The sequence below is a fragment of the Pituophis catenifer genome, unplaced genomic scaffold (genome assembly GCF_029215685.1).
Source record: "Pituophis catenifer annectens isolate HBS135680 unplaced genomic scaffold, rPitCat1.0.hap2 SCAF_7, whole genome shotgun sequence".
Lineage (NCBI taxonomy): Eukaryota > Metazoa > Chordata > Lepidosauria > Squamata > Colubridae > Pituophis > Pituophis catenifer.
Window position 1 is genome coordinate 81,243,899 of NW_027256887.1, and position 13,448 is coordinate 81,257,346.

General features: G+C 38.4%; 1 protein-coding gene across 2 annotated transcripts in view; it reads left to right on the top strand.

The window, feature by feature from the left end:
- Window positions 1-13,448, top strand: part of PLEKHA5 (pleckstrin homology domain containing A5) — a 235,638-nt gene that overhangs the window by 154,770 nt on the left and 67,420 nt on the right. For both annotated transcript variants that reach the window (XM_070947658.1, XM_070947657.1), the window contains exons 8-9: window positions 4,345-4,445; window positions 6,344-6,459. In XM_070947658.1, the coding sequence (XP_070803759.1) occupies window positions 4,345-4,445; window positions 6,344-6,459 (217 nt within the window). The remainder of the gene's footprint in view (window positions 1-4,344; window positions 4,446-6,343; window positions 6,460-13,448) is intronic.

Here is a 13,448-nt window from a genome sequence, read left to right on the forward strand (position 1 = left end):
GGTTTATCCTGGTTGATATAAGAATTAAACACCGTTTTTAAGTTGTGTAGATTGCCACAAGCTTGAGCTATGTTGCTTGTCTTGTGGGCACCATAAAGATTGTGCGGGAGTTCTATATAGAAGCCACAAATGGAAATCCCACTCACAGTCTGGCATGGGGCCAGAGTATTCACTGATGTAAATCCATTTGGTACATAAAGTGGGAGTTGACATGTTCTGTCCACAGATGATTGTGTTTATTCTTCGGTGTGGTGGTTAAGATATTGGCCATCTTCAACAGGGGTGGGTTCTACTTACCTTTACTACCGGTTCACAACGGGAGAGTGCATGCGTGCGAGCGCGCTTCTGCACATGTGCAGAAGCTTCTGCACATGCTCAGATCACCCATGATGATGTCGTGGCAGGTGGGCGGAGCCTCCCACCAGTTTTACTACCGGTTCTATAGAACCGGACCAAACCGGGGGCAACCCACCTCTGATCCTCAGCCATGGAAGCTCATTGGATGACTTTACTCTCTCTCTCTCTCTCTCTCTCTCTCTCTCTCTCTCTCTCTCTCTCTCTCTCTCTCTCATACCAACTTGCCTCATAATGTGGATGTTGTAAGGAAGAATAGGAGAGGGGGCCACTATGTCCTCCATTTTGAGCTCCTAAATTACACCCCAGTATTTATCATTGTATCGCATTGATCCTCTTGATTCACAAGAATCAAGCGAACCATTTAATGATGCAAACATAATTTCAGAGGGTTATATGGTGGAGATATGCATCTACGTACAGCACTGCGTGTATAGTAATTGCACGGATTCACGTAATGCTACTTTCATTTATTGCCTGTGTTCAAATGTAATAGAACTGCTGTGAAAAAAAAGGAAACAAATTGGAGGAAAGTTAAGCAACACAGTTTTTGGAGAGAGATAATTTTTCAGCATAATATTGCCTTTCTACTTTATGCAATGGTTGGACTGTATCATGTTCCTTTATGTACTAATACACTGAAATATCTATATATATTCTTAGCATCCAAAGCAGTGGTGGGTTTCTCCCAGTTCCTCCCGGTTCCGCCGAGCCGGTAGCGGTGACGATATGACATCACCAAACCGGTTCTGCCCCCCCCACCCCCCGCGTTATTCTTACCTTTTATTTAGCCTCACCCCCAATCTATTGCTGCCTCCTGAGTCCCAGCTGATGGGCTATAAGGAAAAAAACTGTTTAAACTCTTGCCGTGGGGCTTCAAAGAGCCGCCCTACAGCTGATCAGTGGTAAAAGGCAGTTTGGTGGTAGACCGGTGCCTCCAAAAACAAATGAGTAGACTGGTGCCTGCAAAAATAAATGGGTAGACCGGTACAGCTCTGCAAGCAGTTAAAAGCCTGGTAGACCAGTACCTCTGCTAAATCCTAAAGAATTGTCACATGACCATCAAGCCATGCCCACAAAATAAGCTACGCCCACAGAACCGGTAGTAAAAAAAATTAGAACCCACCCCTGATCCAAAGGAGTATTTAATTAAAAGTGACTTTTTTTAAAATTCCGGAAGATTTATGTTATATCATTAATAGCCTTCTTTGAAGGCTGCCTGCTTCTTTTGAAAGAAAAGCATCGTTTTACTTCAGAACTGCCACTAAATACAATGGTAGGATAAACTTCCTCAACAATGTGTGGGCACATGTTTTCTTTGGGGCCAGACAGACACTGGTTGAAAAGCAGTTGCAGAATTCAATCTAGTCTTTAGCAGAAATATGAACTGCCAGCACCAGGTTGGCCTTAATATACCCGAGAGTAAAGCTGTGCTACGCTTTGGATTTGATTGAGGAAAAAATGTGTTGGAACACACAGTGCCCATGCTGCTGTGGTATTAATTAATCAATAATTAATTAAAATAATGAATCAAAATAATGAATGTATTAAAGATGCTGCATCTGGATCCAGGATTGGGCTGCTGTAATGGAAGTCTCTTATTTTTTTTTTGTTTTAATGAGTTGCAGACAAATGCTTTGCTCCCACAAATTCCAAGGATGCTCCTTTCCAAACCGAATACAAAACATTGCATAGCTGAATGACAGAGCCCTCTGCTCAAGAGGCATCATAAGCCCCCTTACCTTAACACTGTCTTTAAAATAACAGGCTTTTAATTCGGGTCTTACATTTAATCTTCCCTATGCACTTCGTCAAATAATACATTGATGATTGGGGAAAAATATTTATGATGACTTGTCAAAGGAATCAATCAATGGCTATGAGATGTTCTCAGTTAGGATGGAGAGAGGGAGGGAGGTAACAGAGGTGACTGGAGACTTAGGGTTTGCAGTTGGGCTTCAAGATTATTCTTTATTTTATTTCACTGCTGGAAGAAGCGGAATAGTTTAAAGGAGATGAATAACTCCATGAGTCCTTTCAGGTTTTTTTTCCTATTTACATTCTGTAGAGGAAGGAGTTAAAAGAGGGATCAGCCTGGAATCCCTGCATAGCCACACGTGAACTAAGTCCAACCTCTCTTGAATTTCATGGACCCTTATCTAACTCCAAGGAGATCCGCTCTTAGTTGAGAATATTCTTGTATATTGGCATGAAGAGCAATAAATCAGTTTAATTGGACCTTCATGCATGGACTTATCTTTGTGCCTGACACATTCTTCCTCTAGTAAAGAATAGAATAGAATAGAATAGAATAGAATAGAATAGAATAGAATAGAATAGAATAGAATAGGTTTTATTGTCACTTTAAATGTACACTAATCAGCATACATTAAAATGAAATGTTATTGCATTCAGCTTTCAAAGGATAACCCGTATGTATATCCCCACATACAGACACATATATAATACAAAGAAACATCACAGTCTACTTCAAATGTATACATATACATGGCAGAGGGGGGAGGGAATCCTGCAAATTTACAAGACAGATGGCATAAGGAACAAAGCTGTTACAGAATCTAGTAGTCCTGCTAGAAATACTTTGAAACCTCCTCCCAGAAGGGAGCAACAGAAACAGACCATGAAGTCCCTAACAAAGCTTTGAGCTCTAAGCACATAGCACTTATAAGCAATATCCTGAATAACAGGATGCAAGCTTTCTATAATCTTCTCAGCTGTCCTCACCGCTCTCTGTAGGGACTTTCTTTCTGAGGCACTGCTGCCACCAAACCAAACAGTGATGCAGTTTGCCAAAACGCTTGCAGTTGTACCTCTGTAAAAAGTGGCCAGGACAGAAGGAGAAAGATGTCCTCTCCTCGTCCGATGCAGGAAATGCAAACGCTGGTTTGCACGCTTCAGTAAAGATAATGTATGAAGAAACCAAGTCAGATTGTTATCTCTACCCCCAGATACTTAATACTATTGACCACTTCCACAGCTGCAGCCTTGATGCAAAGTGGAGTATGATTATGCCGACTCGTTCTAAAATCAACAATGATCTCTTTTGTTTTGTTATCATTCGAAACCAGGTTATTTTTTATTGCATGAGTCCACCAGAGCCTTCACCTCCTCCCTATAAGAATCTTCACTGTCATCCCGGATAAGACCCACCACTGCTGTGTCATCCACTTACTTCACAATATGATTCGTAGCAGATTTGGCATAACAGTCATGGGTGCTATGAACAATAATGGACTCAAGACACAGCCGTACTCTGGGGAACCCGTACTCAAGAATTGGAGACTTTCCTTCCAACTCGCACAAACTGGGGCCAATCAACAAGGAAATCAAGTACCCAGTTACATAAAGAACTATTCAAACTTAATAGGCCCAGTTTGTTCACCAAACGCTGAGGAATAGTTGTGTGGAATGCCGATCTAAAATCAACAAACGGCATTCGGACATGAGTGTTTTTCTCCTCTAGGTGCGCCAATCTAAGATGAAGCACACAAGAAAGTGCATCATCTATAGGAGGGGTCTCCAACCTTGGCCACTTTAAGACTTGTGGACTTCAACTCCCAGAGTTCCTCAGCCAGCTGGCTGAGGAACTCTAGAGTTGAAGTCCACAAGTCTTAAAGTGGCCACGGTTGGAGACCCCTGATCTATAGAGCAAAAAAGTAACTTCTTTAGCCACAATTATTGTTTTGTGTACTCATACCTATACAAATACATGTCTCCAGAAGATAAGCAGAGAATCGGACAGAATTAGCTGTTTATCAGATTCTATTCTAAAAGTATCATTATACTTGCCATCTCTAAGAATCTGTGGTGAAAACAGATGGTGGTTACAAAGGGAAAAGAACAAGCAAAATTACGAAATATAAAATATTCAGGTTCCAAAAGCCAGGGAAGATTTATATGCATTTGTTTTTTTCTTACAACTGTATGACAATTTTCTCCTTTTACTTATCGTTTTGCTCTATTTTCTAGACGAAAAAGAAGAAGGAATATTAGGAAGCATACTTCTTCCGAGCTTTCAGATAGCCATGCTTTCTTCTGAGGATCATATCAACCGCAAATATGCATTTAAGGTGAGAATATTCTTCAACTTCGCGTTTGCGGTGTTTTATATTTCAGTGGAATATAGTTGTGAACACGTGAATTGCAGAAAGGGCCTCGGAACAGTTTCTGAAACGGAATGCACACACAGACGTTTCCTTCATTCAATCAGAGTGTGTGTGGTGTTTCCTTTCCATGCTACCCAACTAAGGAATATGATCATTTGATTTGATTGCAGCACCCCTGCAACCTCAGCACAAGACTTTTATAGATTTCTCAGGAAATAAATGCATTTTATGCAAACAATTTGCTTATTAAATAAAGCACAATTAATAGGATCATTAACACATTAAGACCAAAATCAAGCCAACGTTTCAACCCAGCAGAACATGCGAGCCTTGTCTTTTTGTGTCTTTAATACTTGTCAGGGATTCTAATTAGCATTGTCTTTGCAACCTCGTTAACTTCCTCTTCCTGCTCCATATAGTTTCCTCATCCAATTTGCATGTTCTTTTTAATGAACTTACTCTTTTCCCACACCCATAACTCCTGAAGCTGTTAACTCTTGGATAAATTTCCTGTCAGACTCCAAAGAACCAGGAAAGACATGCTGAGATTCTTCTGAACAGTTTCCTTTATTGCTCCACACCTGCAGACAGCAGCCTTGCCAAACTAAAGCAGTCACCTTGCATCATTAAAAATATACAGGTAGTCCTCAATTTACGACCTTTCGTTTAGTGACCATTCAAAGTGACAACAGCACTGAAAAAAAGTGACTGATGACTCATTTTATTTTCACACGACCGTTTCAGTATCCCCGTGGTCATGTGATCAAAATTCTTGTGATCCCCTTTTTGTGGCCTTCTGACTCGCAAATGGGGAAGCTCTCAATGGGGAAGCCAGATTGTCAACTGCAGTGATTCACTTAACACCCGAGGCAAGAAAGGTGGTAAAAATGGGGCAAAATTCACAGCAAATGTCTCACTTAATAATAGAAATGTTGGGCTCAATTGTGGTCGTAAGTCGAGGATTACCTGTAATTCAGACATTCAAATTAAAGTAGTCTCAAAATATAGTGTTAGGCTGGTCTTTTTCCTCATATCTACCTGCTCTCAGTAGAATATGTTTTACAAGGTGCATTTTCTCCATTGTATGCATAATTGACACTTTTTCTATCAAATGTCCTGACCTTTCACATTTTGTTTCTTGGATTTGAACTACTTTGGGCTGTTCTTGGCGATGAGTAAACTAAATCACGCTTCATATTTTAATGGGTGAGTATGTATTTGCAACTTCCTAGCCTGTTTCCCCAAAAATAAGACCCAACCAGAAACTAAGCCCTAGCATGATTTTTCAGGATGCTCGTAATATAAGCCTTACCCCCAAAATAAGCCCCAGTTTAGTTCATTAGCAGACGGAGGTGTTTAGTATACTATTTCCCCCAAAAATAAGACCTAACCGGAAAATAAGCCATAATGCCTCTTTTGTAGCAAAAATTAATATAAGGCCCGGTCTTATTTTGGGGAAAACACGATATGTTTCCCTCCACCCTGATTCTGGTTATCCCAGCTAATCTATTTCTGTAATCTGTGCATACCAGATGCCGGCAGAAAATATTTATTCTATAATTGATAGGAATCATTTAGAAACTCAGCAGGGGCTCTGAACAACAACAAGCCTTCCAAATTTAATACTAATGTGCTTTTCCTCGAGTATAATTGCCTCAGAAGATGAGCATGATGATGAATAGTATTGTATTAGTTACAGTGGGATGAGTTTCTAGCAGCAGCTTGCATAAATCTTGAAACCGATAAATTACTGATTATGGAAACCAGTAATGGCTTTTGATTTTCCTCCAACCTTCTCTTTTCTGTCTTACAGAACGTTGTACCTTTCTCCCCCACAAAATGACCATGTCATTTCCAATCAGGCAGCTCATCCAAACATGAGGACCTATTATTTCTGCACAGATACAGGGAAGGAAATGGAGTTATGGATGAAAGCCATGATAGACGCAGCTCTTGTACAGACAGAGCCTGTGAAAAGGTAATGTAAGTTGACAGCCCCATAGAATCAGCCATTTACGGTTTCTGGCCTTGATTACATATTGTGAGGAGATGTGTTCTGAAGTAGGAGGACAAACCAACCCTCGTATTTATTAGCTTCTTGAAGACCTTAAAAAGTAACATCAAAGTTTACTTAAGCTGTTTCCCTTGAGGTGCACCTTAAGGTTCCTGGAAGATGCAAATAATGTGTCATCTCTTAAGGCTTTCTATAGAGCAGAAGTCTTCAAACTTGACAGCTTTAAGACTTGTGGACTTCAACTCCCAGAATTCTGGGAGTTGAAGTCCACAAGTCTTAAAGCTGCCAAGTTTGGGGACCCCTGCTATAGAGGTTCAGTTGTTTTTAGGAGACCCATACTGGTACAGACTGATGGAGAACAACTGTCCCAGTTTGAAGTAGGGCAAGATCTGATGAACCCCCCCCTCCCCCATACCTTTGAGCCTTATCTGGTCTTTCCCAGGCAAAAGCTGCCAGTCTAGGGGAGATTCGTGGATTATAAACAGAGAACAATAAAGTAATTGTCCCAAAGGTGCTTTTTCAGAAGGCAACTTGGACTTTATTTTTTCCTTGAAAACTTCACTTCTCGCCCAAGAAGCTTCTTCAGTTCTTCAGTTAGGAATGGAAGAAGCTTCTTGGATGAGAAGTGAAACATCTTCAAGAAGCTTCTTGGATGAGAAGTGAAACATCTTCAAGGAAAAAACAAAGAAAGCCCAATTGCCTTTTGAAAAAATACCTGTGGGACAACCATGACCTTGGATGATTGAGAATCTCCATAGACAATAAAGTAGCTAATTTAGACCGTACATGTGTGGGCCTAGATCTAGATCTGGATCTGGATCTAGTTGTTCGTGGCCGGCACAGAGGCATTTTTTAGGAATTGGGAAACAGACAAATCTCTGAACAGTAAAGGTACCCTGTTTGCAGCTTGCGTGCTACTAAAGCCTGTTCCATTTTGTCAGTAATGGGATGAAGAATTGCAGAGGTGATAAGTGGATTTTAATGGGCTGTTGCCCCATTTTGTAGTATAGTTTTATGTAGCAATAATTCCTTGCAATAAGGTGGTACAGAGCTAAGGTGACTTTTCCCTTGACAACCGAGGCCATAAATTTAATCCATAATATTGTTCTCATGGGTTTAGCAAGGCAGTACATGAAAATTTATGTTAGCCTAGATTGTTCACATTCTAGTTTCTGCTTACTCAACTGCAAAGTTATTCAGGACAAATAAATAATAAACTAAAATTAGATATTGTATTCACCTCAAATAAAAAGATACTTTACTATTTTTGTTATATATTTAATGTTTCCATGCCCCAAACAAATCAAAGCAAAACAAATTAGATGTTTAATCTACTTTGAATAGGATGTCCTTTCCCTGATTTGATTCTTGGCTGCTTCTGTTAAAACATTGTGTTTATTTTCGGTTATTTACAGTTTATTATTAAGCTTGATAATGTTTTAGAAAAAGATTAGTGTCCCAAGAATGAAAGCTTTTGTTTAGTTTTGGTTCTGAGCCCTGAGAATTGGAACATGTCAACTGCAAAAGAACAAAACAAAATTCCAACCCTCTTTCCCTCTTCCTATTTACTGCCCTGATTATTTGCAACAGCTGAAATACCATATTTTTTGGAGTATAAGACGCACCGGAGTATAGGACGCACCTACCTTTTTTGGTGAGGAAAAGAAGAAAAAGAAATCTGCCTCTGCCTCCCAGCAATTTTGCCTCGTTGCAGCAAACAGCCTGCTTTACTTTCATTTTCATTTTCAGTATAGCTTGATTAGTACAAGGGGAAAAAAAAAATCTGCTCCAGCAATTTACCTCTTTGCAGCAAGCAGCAGAGCCCTGCGCAAAACAGCTAAGAACAAATCAGCTGAGAGTCGGGAGGCCGATCCAATCAACTTGTGCTAATTAGGCTGTGCTGAAGCTGAAAGGAGCTGTTTTTTCTTGCTGTTTGCTTGCAAGGAGGTAACTGCTGGGAGTCAGAGGCCAAAGGGTGGGGGCCAGTGGGTGGGCGGGGCTATATTCGGTATATAAGACGCACCTAAATTTTCACCCCCTTTTAGAGGGGAAAAAGGTGCCTCAGAAAAATATGGTAAGTAGTGCTTTTCAGATTGGATTTAGATATTTTCATCTCCATTCTGGAAGTTGAAAAATCAAAATAGTCTTACTTTATGCTATTTTAGAAGGAAAATGATACCTAAAGTATAAAGGAGAGGGAACCTGAATCCTGCCCCTTTTCATTCTTATACTTTTCAAGTCTAAAATAACCATTTGATATCTGAAAAATTGCTATTATTACTGTGAAATAAAAAGAGTTTTGCGCTTTTCATATTGAACCAGTACTCATAATTTCTATTCTAAATCTGTCTTTTTGTATAATACAGTCTGAAGACTTCTATTGTTCTAGTGAATATCTATAATTTTCCGAAAGTTATTTTATGCACATTGTTTTGAATGAGCAAATCTAACATTCAGACAATGAAATAAAACCTCATTTGGCTATATTTTTGATTATATCTCTGTTATAATTTAGGTAATTTGAAATAGGTTCTTTACAAAATAAAATCTAGCTTTTCCATTTAAAAAGTTCTATTTTTTATATTACAGTTATTTTCACTTTTATACTAAGAAATTCTTTCATCAGTTATGACATTATTATAATATATTAGCTATCATACAATATTGGTATAATACGCACTGTTGCTTTGAACCAGCAGTGAAATTACCTTAATGTTATTAATGAAAACTTGCTACTGTTCAAATTGGCTCCATGCTACAGTTTGTTTTTTTTAATATATATATAATTATCCAGTATTCATAGCATTTCTCAGATATTGTAAAGTCTCTAAAATAAATGATTAAATCAAATCAGTTAAAAGTGAAATTGGGAATAAAGGGACATGATACGGTCAGAGAAGGAACAGTGGACTAAAAGAGCAGGGAAAAAATTAAAATTAAGAGATATTTTAAGTGAAAAGTATGGTTTTAATCTGCTATTTGATATAGATTGAATAAAGTAGAAGCCAAAACAAGTAGGAGGCAATCATCTGTACCAGTTTCTATTCTCAAAATCCTGGAATCTTTCAGCAAGAAATAAAACTGCACTTCATCTCTGCTTTAATTTATAGCTATAAATAAGTTTTGGCTGGAGACTGGATCCATTCAGGTTACATAAACCATCAGAATATGTTGAAGGATTTTATACAGTGCTTCCCATTCATCCCAAGCACTTACGAACATAATCCAGCCTGTTTGTTTTACCTGCAGTGCACAAAGCAAAAGCATTTAATGAAGCAATCAATATATGAGAACTGCCTGTGTGTTGTCCAAATGGAATTGCAAATGAAGACATTTTCAGCAAGAGAGTTTTAGGCTGATACCTTCTGTGCTAGTACATATTTTAGTATCTACAGTAGGAAAACGTGAAGAAAAAAAAAAGCTTATATAGAAATGGCACCAAATGAAAGCAAGCAACAATTCACAATGAGTGGAAGTTTCCTTTGGTCCCTTCATGCTATTTTCAGTTAATAACATCTTAAATTGGAAGTAATGCTAACCATTCTAAAACCAAAAATATTTCAAAGGTGTTCGGTTTTTCCCTTGTTTCCTATTTTTCTACAGGAAAAATTGAGGGAAACATTTTCAGAAAACAATTCTCCCCCATGCTCTATTTTTCCCTCTCCCTCCTTTTTATTTTTCTGGGCCTTCACATTCCAAATTAAATTAACAATTCGATGAAAGGCTGCAAAATATAAGAAAGGTGTGACTATAAGAATCCCCATACCTTTTGATAAAGCTGGATGACTTAATAAAGAATGGCATTCCCCATTCTTAAGGAGAAAACAGCAATAGTATTTGTACTACTTAATTACTTTATGACTTAAAACAAATTCATAAAGACTGGGGGGGGGAATGGTCATTAAACTAAATTGGTTAATGTATGTGGTATGACACATTCATCACATAGGTATATATGCCAAAAGATAGAGAAAGTAAGTTTGAGGTTCAAAAATGAAATGAGACTTTTAAAAGCAGGAAGTTGAGATTGGAGAAAAAGTGACATTTGGCAAAGGAACAGGATCAAGACAGAAGAAAACAGTATTTCCAGGAAAAGTACAACTGTACAGAGGTAAAAGAATAAAGCAGAGAAACAGATACTTTCATCTCACACAGTTTGAAATGTCAGTGAAGAATTTAAGAAGGATTATTAGCTTAGAAAAAGATTATTAGTATGAAGATGGTAGCTAATCATCGTAGGATGGAAGGAAAATCTAAATTCAATTAAGGAAACCTGAGACTTGAAAAACTCCTACATGATTTGAGCTGGAACAAACATAGAAAGGAATAGAACAACTCTGAAGAGAAGCAGAAAGAACCGGGACAAAACTACATGATTGTTTCCAAGAGAAAGAAGTAAAAATGAAACAGTAGTTTGTGATGCGAAAAATAAAAGGGGAAGACTTCTGCTTCAGCAAAAAACAAAACAAAACAAAAAGGAACTTGAAACAACTGTCACAATGAAGATGAGACCAGGGATGCTATTCAGCAGGTTCTGACAAGTTCTGGAAAACCGGTAGCGGAAAGTTTGAGTAGTTCGGAGAACCAGCAAATACCATCTCTGGCTGTGGAGTGGGAATGGAGATTTTGCAATATCCTTCCCCCAGAAGTGGGGTGGGAATGGGGATTTTGCAGTATCCTTCCCCTGCCACGCCCACCGAGCCACACTCACAGAACTGGTGGTAAAAAAAAATTTAATTCCACCACTGGATTAGACTTTTTAAAAAATCAAAAGTAGATTGCCTGAAGTGTGAAGATGAAGAGAAAAAGAATTGGTTGATGAATCCTGAATATTTTGAGAAAGAAAACTTGGACAAAAGAGATTATAACTGAAAGCAGAAAGGGATAAGGGATTACATGGCCAAAGGTGCTTTTGCTTTCTTGGTTTTTTCCTTCTCTCATGAGAAGGCGAAACGTCTTCAGAGAAAAAACAAGAAAGTCCAGTTGCCTCCTGGAAAAGCATCTTTGGGACAACCATGACCTGGATGACTGAGAATCCTTACAGACTTTCACAGGATCTTTGGATTCATATCAAAATGTACAAAAATGGGACCGGGCTGATTTTCTAAAGTCCTCCGTCTCAGTAGCTTACTGAAGATGTTTTCCAAAGGTCAATTTTCTCTACTGAATTGTGTTGATGCTGGTACCAGCTGCCTTAAAGAAAGAGAAGCTCTTGAAAATCAGGCTTGAGCCAAAGGTTGTCTGAAAGGCCATAACTCAGTAGGTTGTAAGACTGGAACTATAGAATAGTTCAGAAAGAAGAAAGGAAATGTGGATGGAAGCCGAAAGAAATGCGCCTGAATTTTTAAAAAAGCAATTGACCTTTTTTGCTCAGTTTTTCTTGGGTAAATATGCTAACCATGCAGCTCTTGCTGTTTCTAAAAGGATACAATTATCGTACGTACACCACAGACCAAGTCAGCAGATATTTGCCTCAGTTATAGTTCCTAACGCCACAACTGCTTTTCAGAAAAGTAATAACTAGAATTTTACCAAATTTTTAAGATGTCAGTGACCATGAGAAGTTCAAAATGCATTAATGTTCCCCTTTAATATGCTGAAACAGCTGGCACTGGGAATTTGAACTAGAGACTTCTAAAGATTGCATTTTCTGAAAAGACATTTGGCTTTATTTCAGTCAGGATTCCAGTCCTTGGCAGATAAAAAGAAGCCACAAAAATCATACTTTTCCATCCTCGGGAGAGAAAGTTGCCTTGCCTTTTTTATTTCTTCTCTTTATGTTTCCATTTTGAAAACGGAGTTCTTTTTGCCTTTAAGAAAAATACAGAAGGCAGAGTTGTAGAAGTTTTACTCCCTTGAAATTTTTGTCTTCTTCAACATACAGATGTTTGATCTTCATTTCAACAATATTGATAGATAGAAGGGGATATGATCTACAAGTATCATGTATCACTTATGGTACATTTTACAGTCCGTTGTGTAATTTAAATAAACATAAGTGCAGATTTCACATGTGGACATACTGAATACATCTGTACATTTATCTCTACCTCAGATATCTAAAATTAGAATCAGGTGTACAGATCAGGTATCTTTTTTTAAAGAAGATTATTAGAGTGTATCTGAGAGAAATATCTGTTATTTAAACTCAGATTATTAGTTTGATTTGGTCTTCATTGTTGAAGTGTGTACATAGATCAAAAGAGCTCTCTGAAGCCTTCAGAAGATTTATAGATGTCTCCAAGTCTGGGAAGGGGTTTAAAAAGATCACCAAACAATTGGACAGCAAACTCTCTGCTCTCTGGAAGATCAACTACAAGTGGAGAAGGTTCCAGACAATTACCAACTTGTCCAAGCGGGCGATCCCAACATGTTGAAGCAGAGAACAAAGAGAAAGATGTTGAAAGACATCTCTAAGAACACCTCTCTAACATCTCTAAGAATTTCATCATATGTCCTACAGGTAGCTCTCATCACTATTGTTGTCAAAGTGCATAAATCTATCCTTAGAATAGATCTAAGGACAAATTAGATCTACAGAGTAGGAGTGTCAGGAGGAATCCTTTGGTGACCCTAAAAATATCAGGTCAAGACCAAAGTTTACTCATCAATATCTTGATGAAGACTAGGACTTCTGGACAGACAAGACAAGGATAAAATTACTTGGTACAGTACCAGAAGACATCTTTGTCAAAGCCCAAAGTCACCATTTCACCAGCTGTAAGGCATGGTAGTAGAAATATTTTTGCCTGCTTTGTTGCCTCAGGACCCAGGCAGCTCATAATCCACAATGAATTCTTCATTGTACCTTGACAAAACGTGAGACAATCTGTCATAAAATTGAATCTCAACCCAAAATGGACTTTGCAATATGACAATGACTCAGGGGTGACACCACCCTAGAATTGCTGGGGAAAAAATGGATTTTGGATTCTGGAATGGCCAAGATAAAG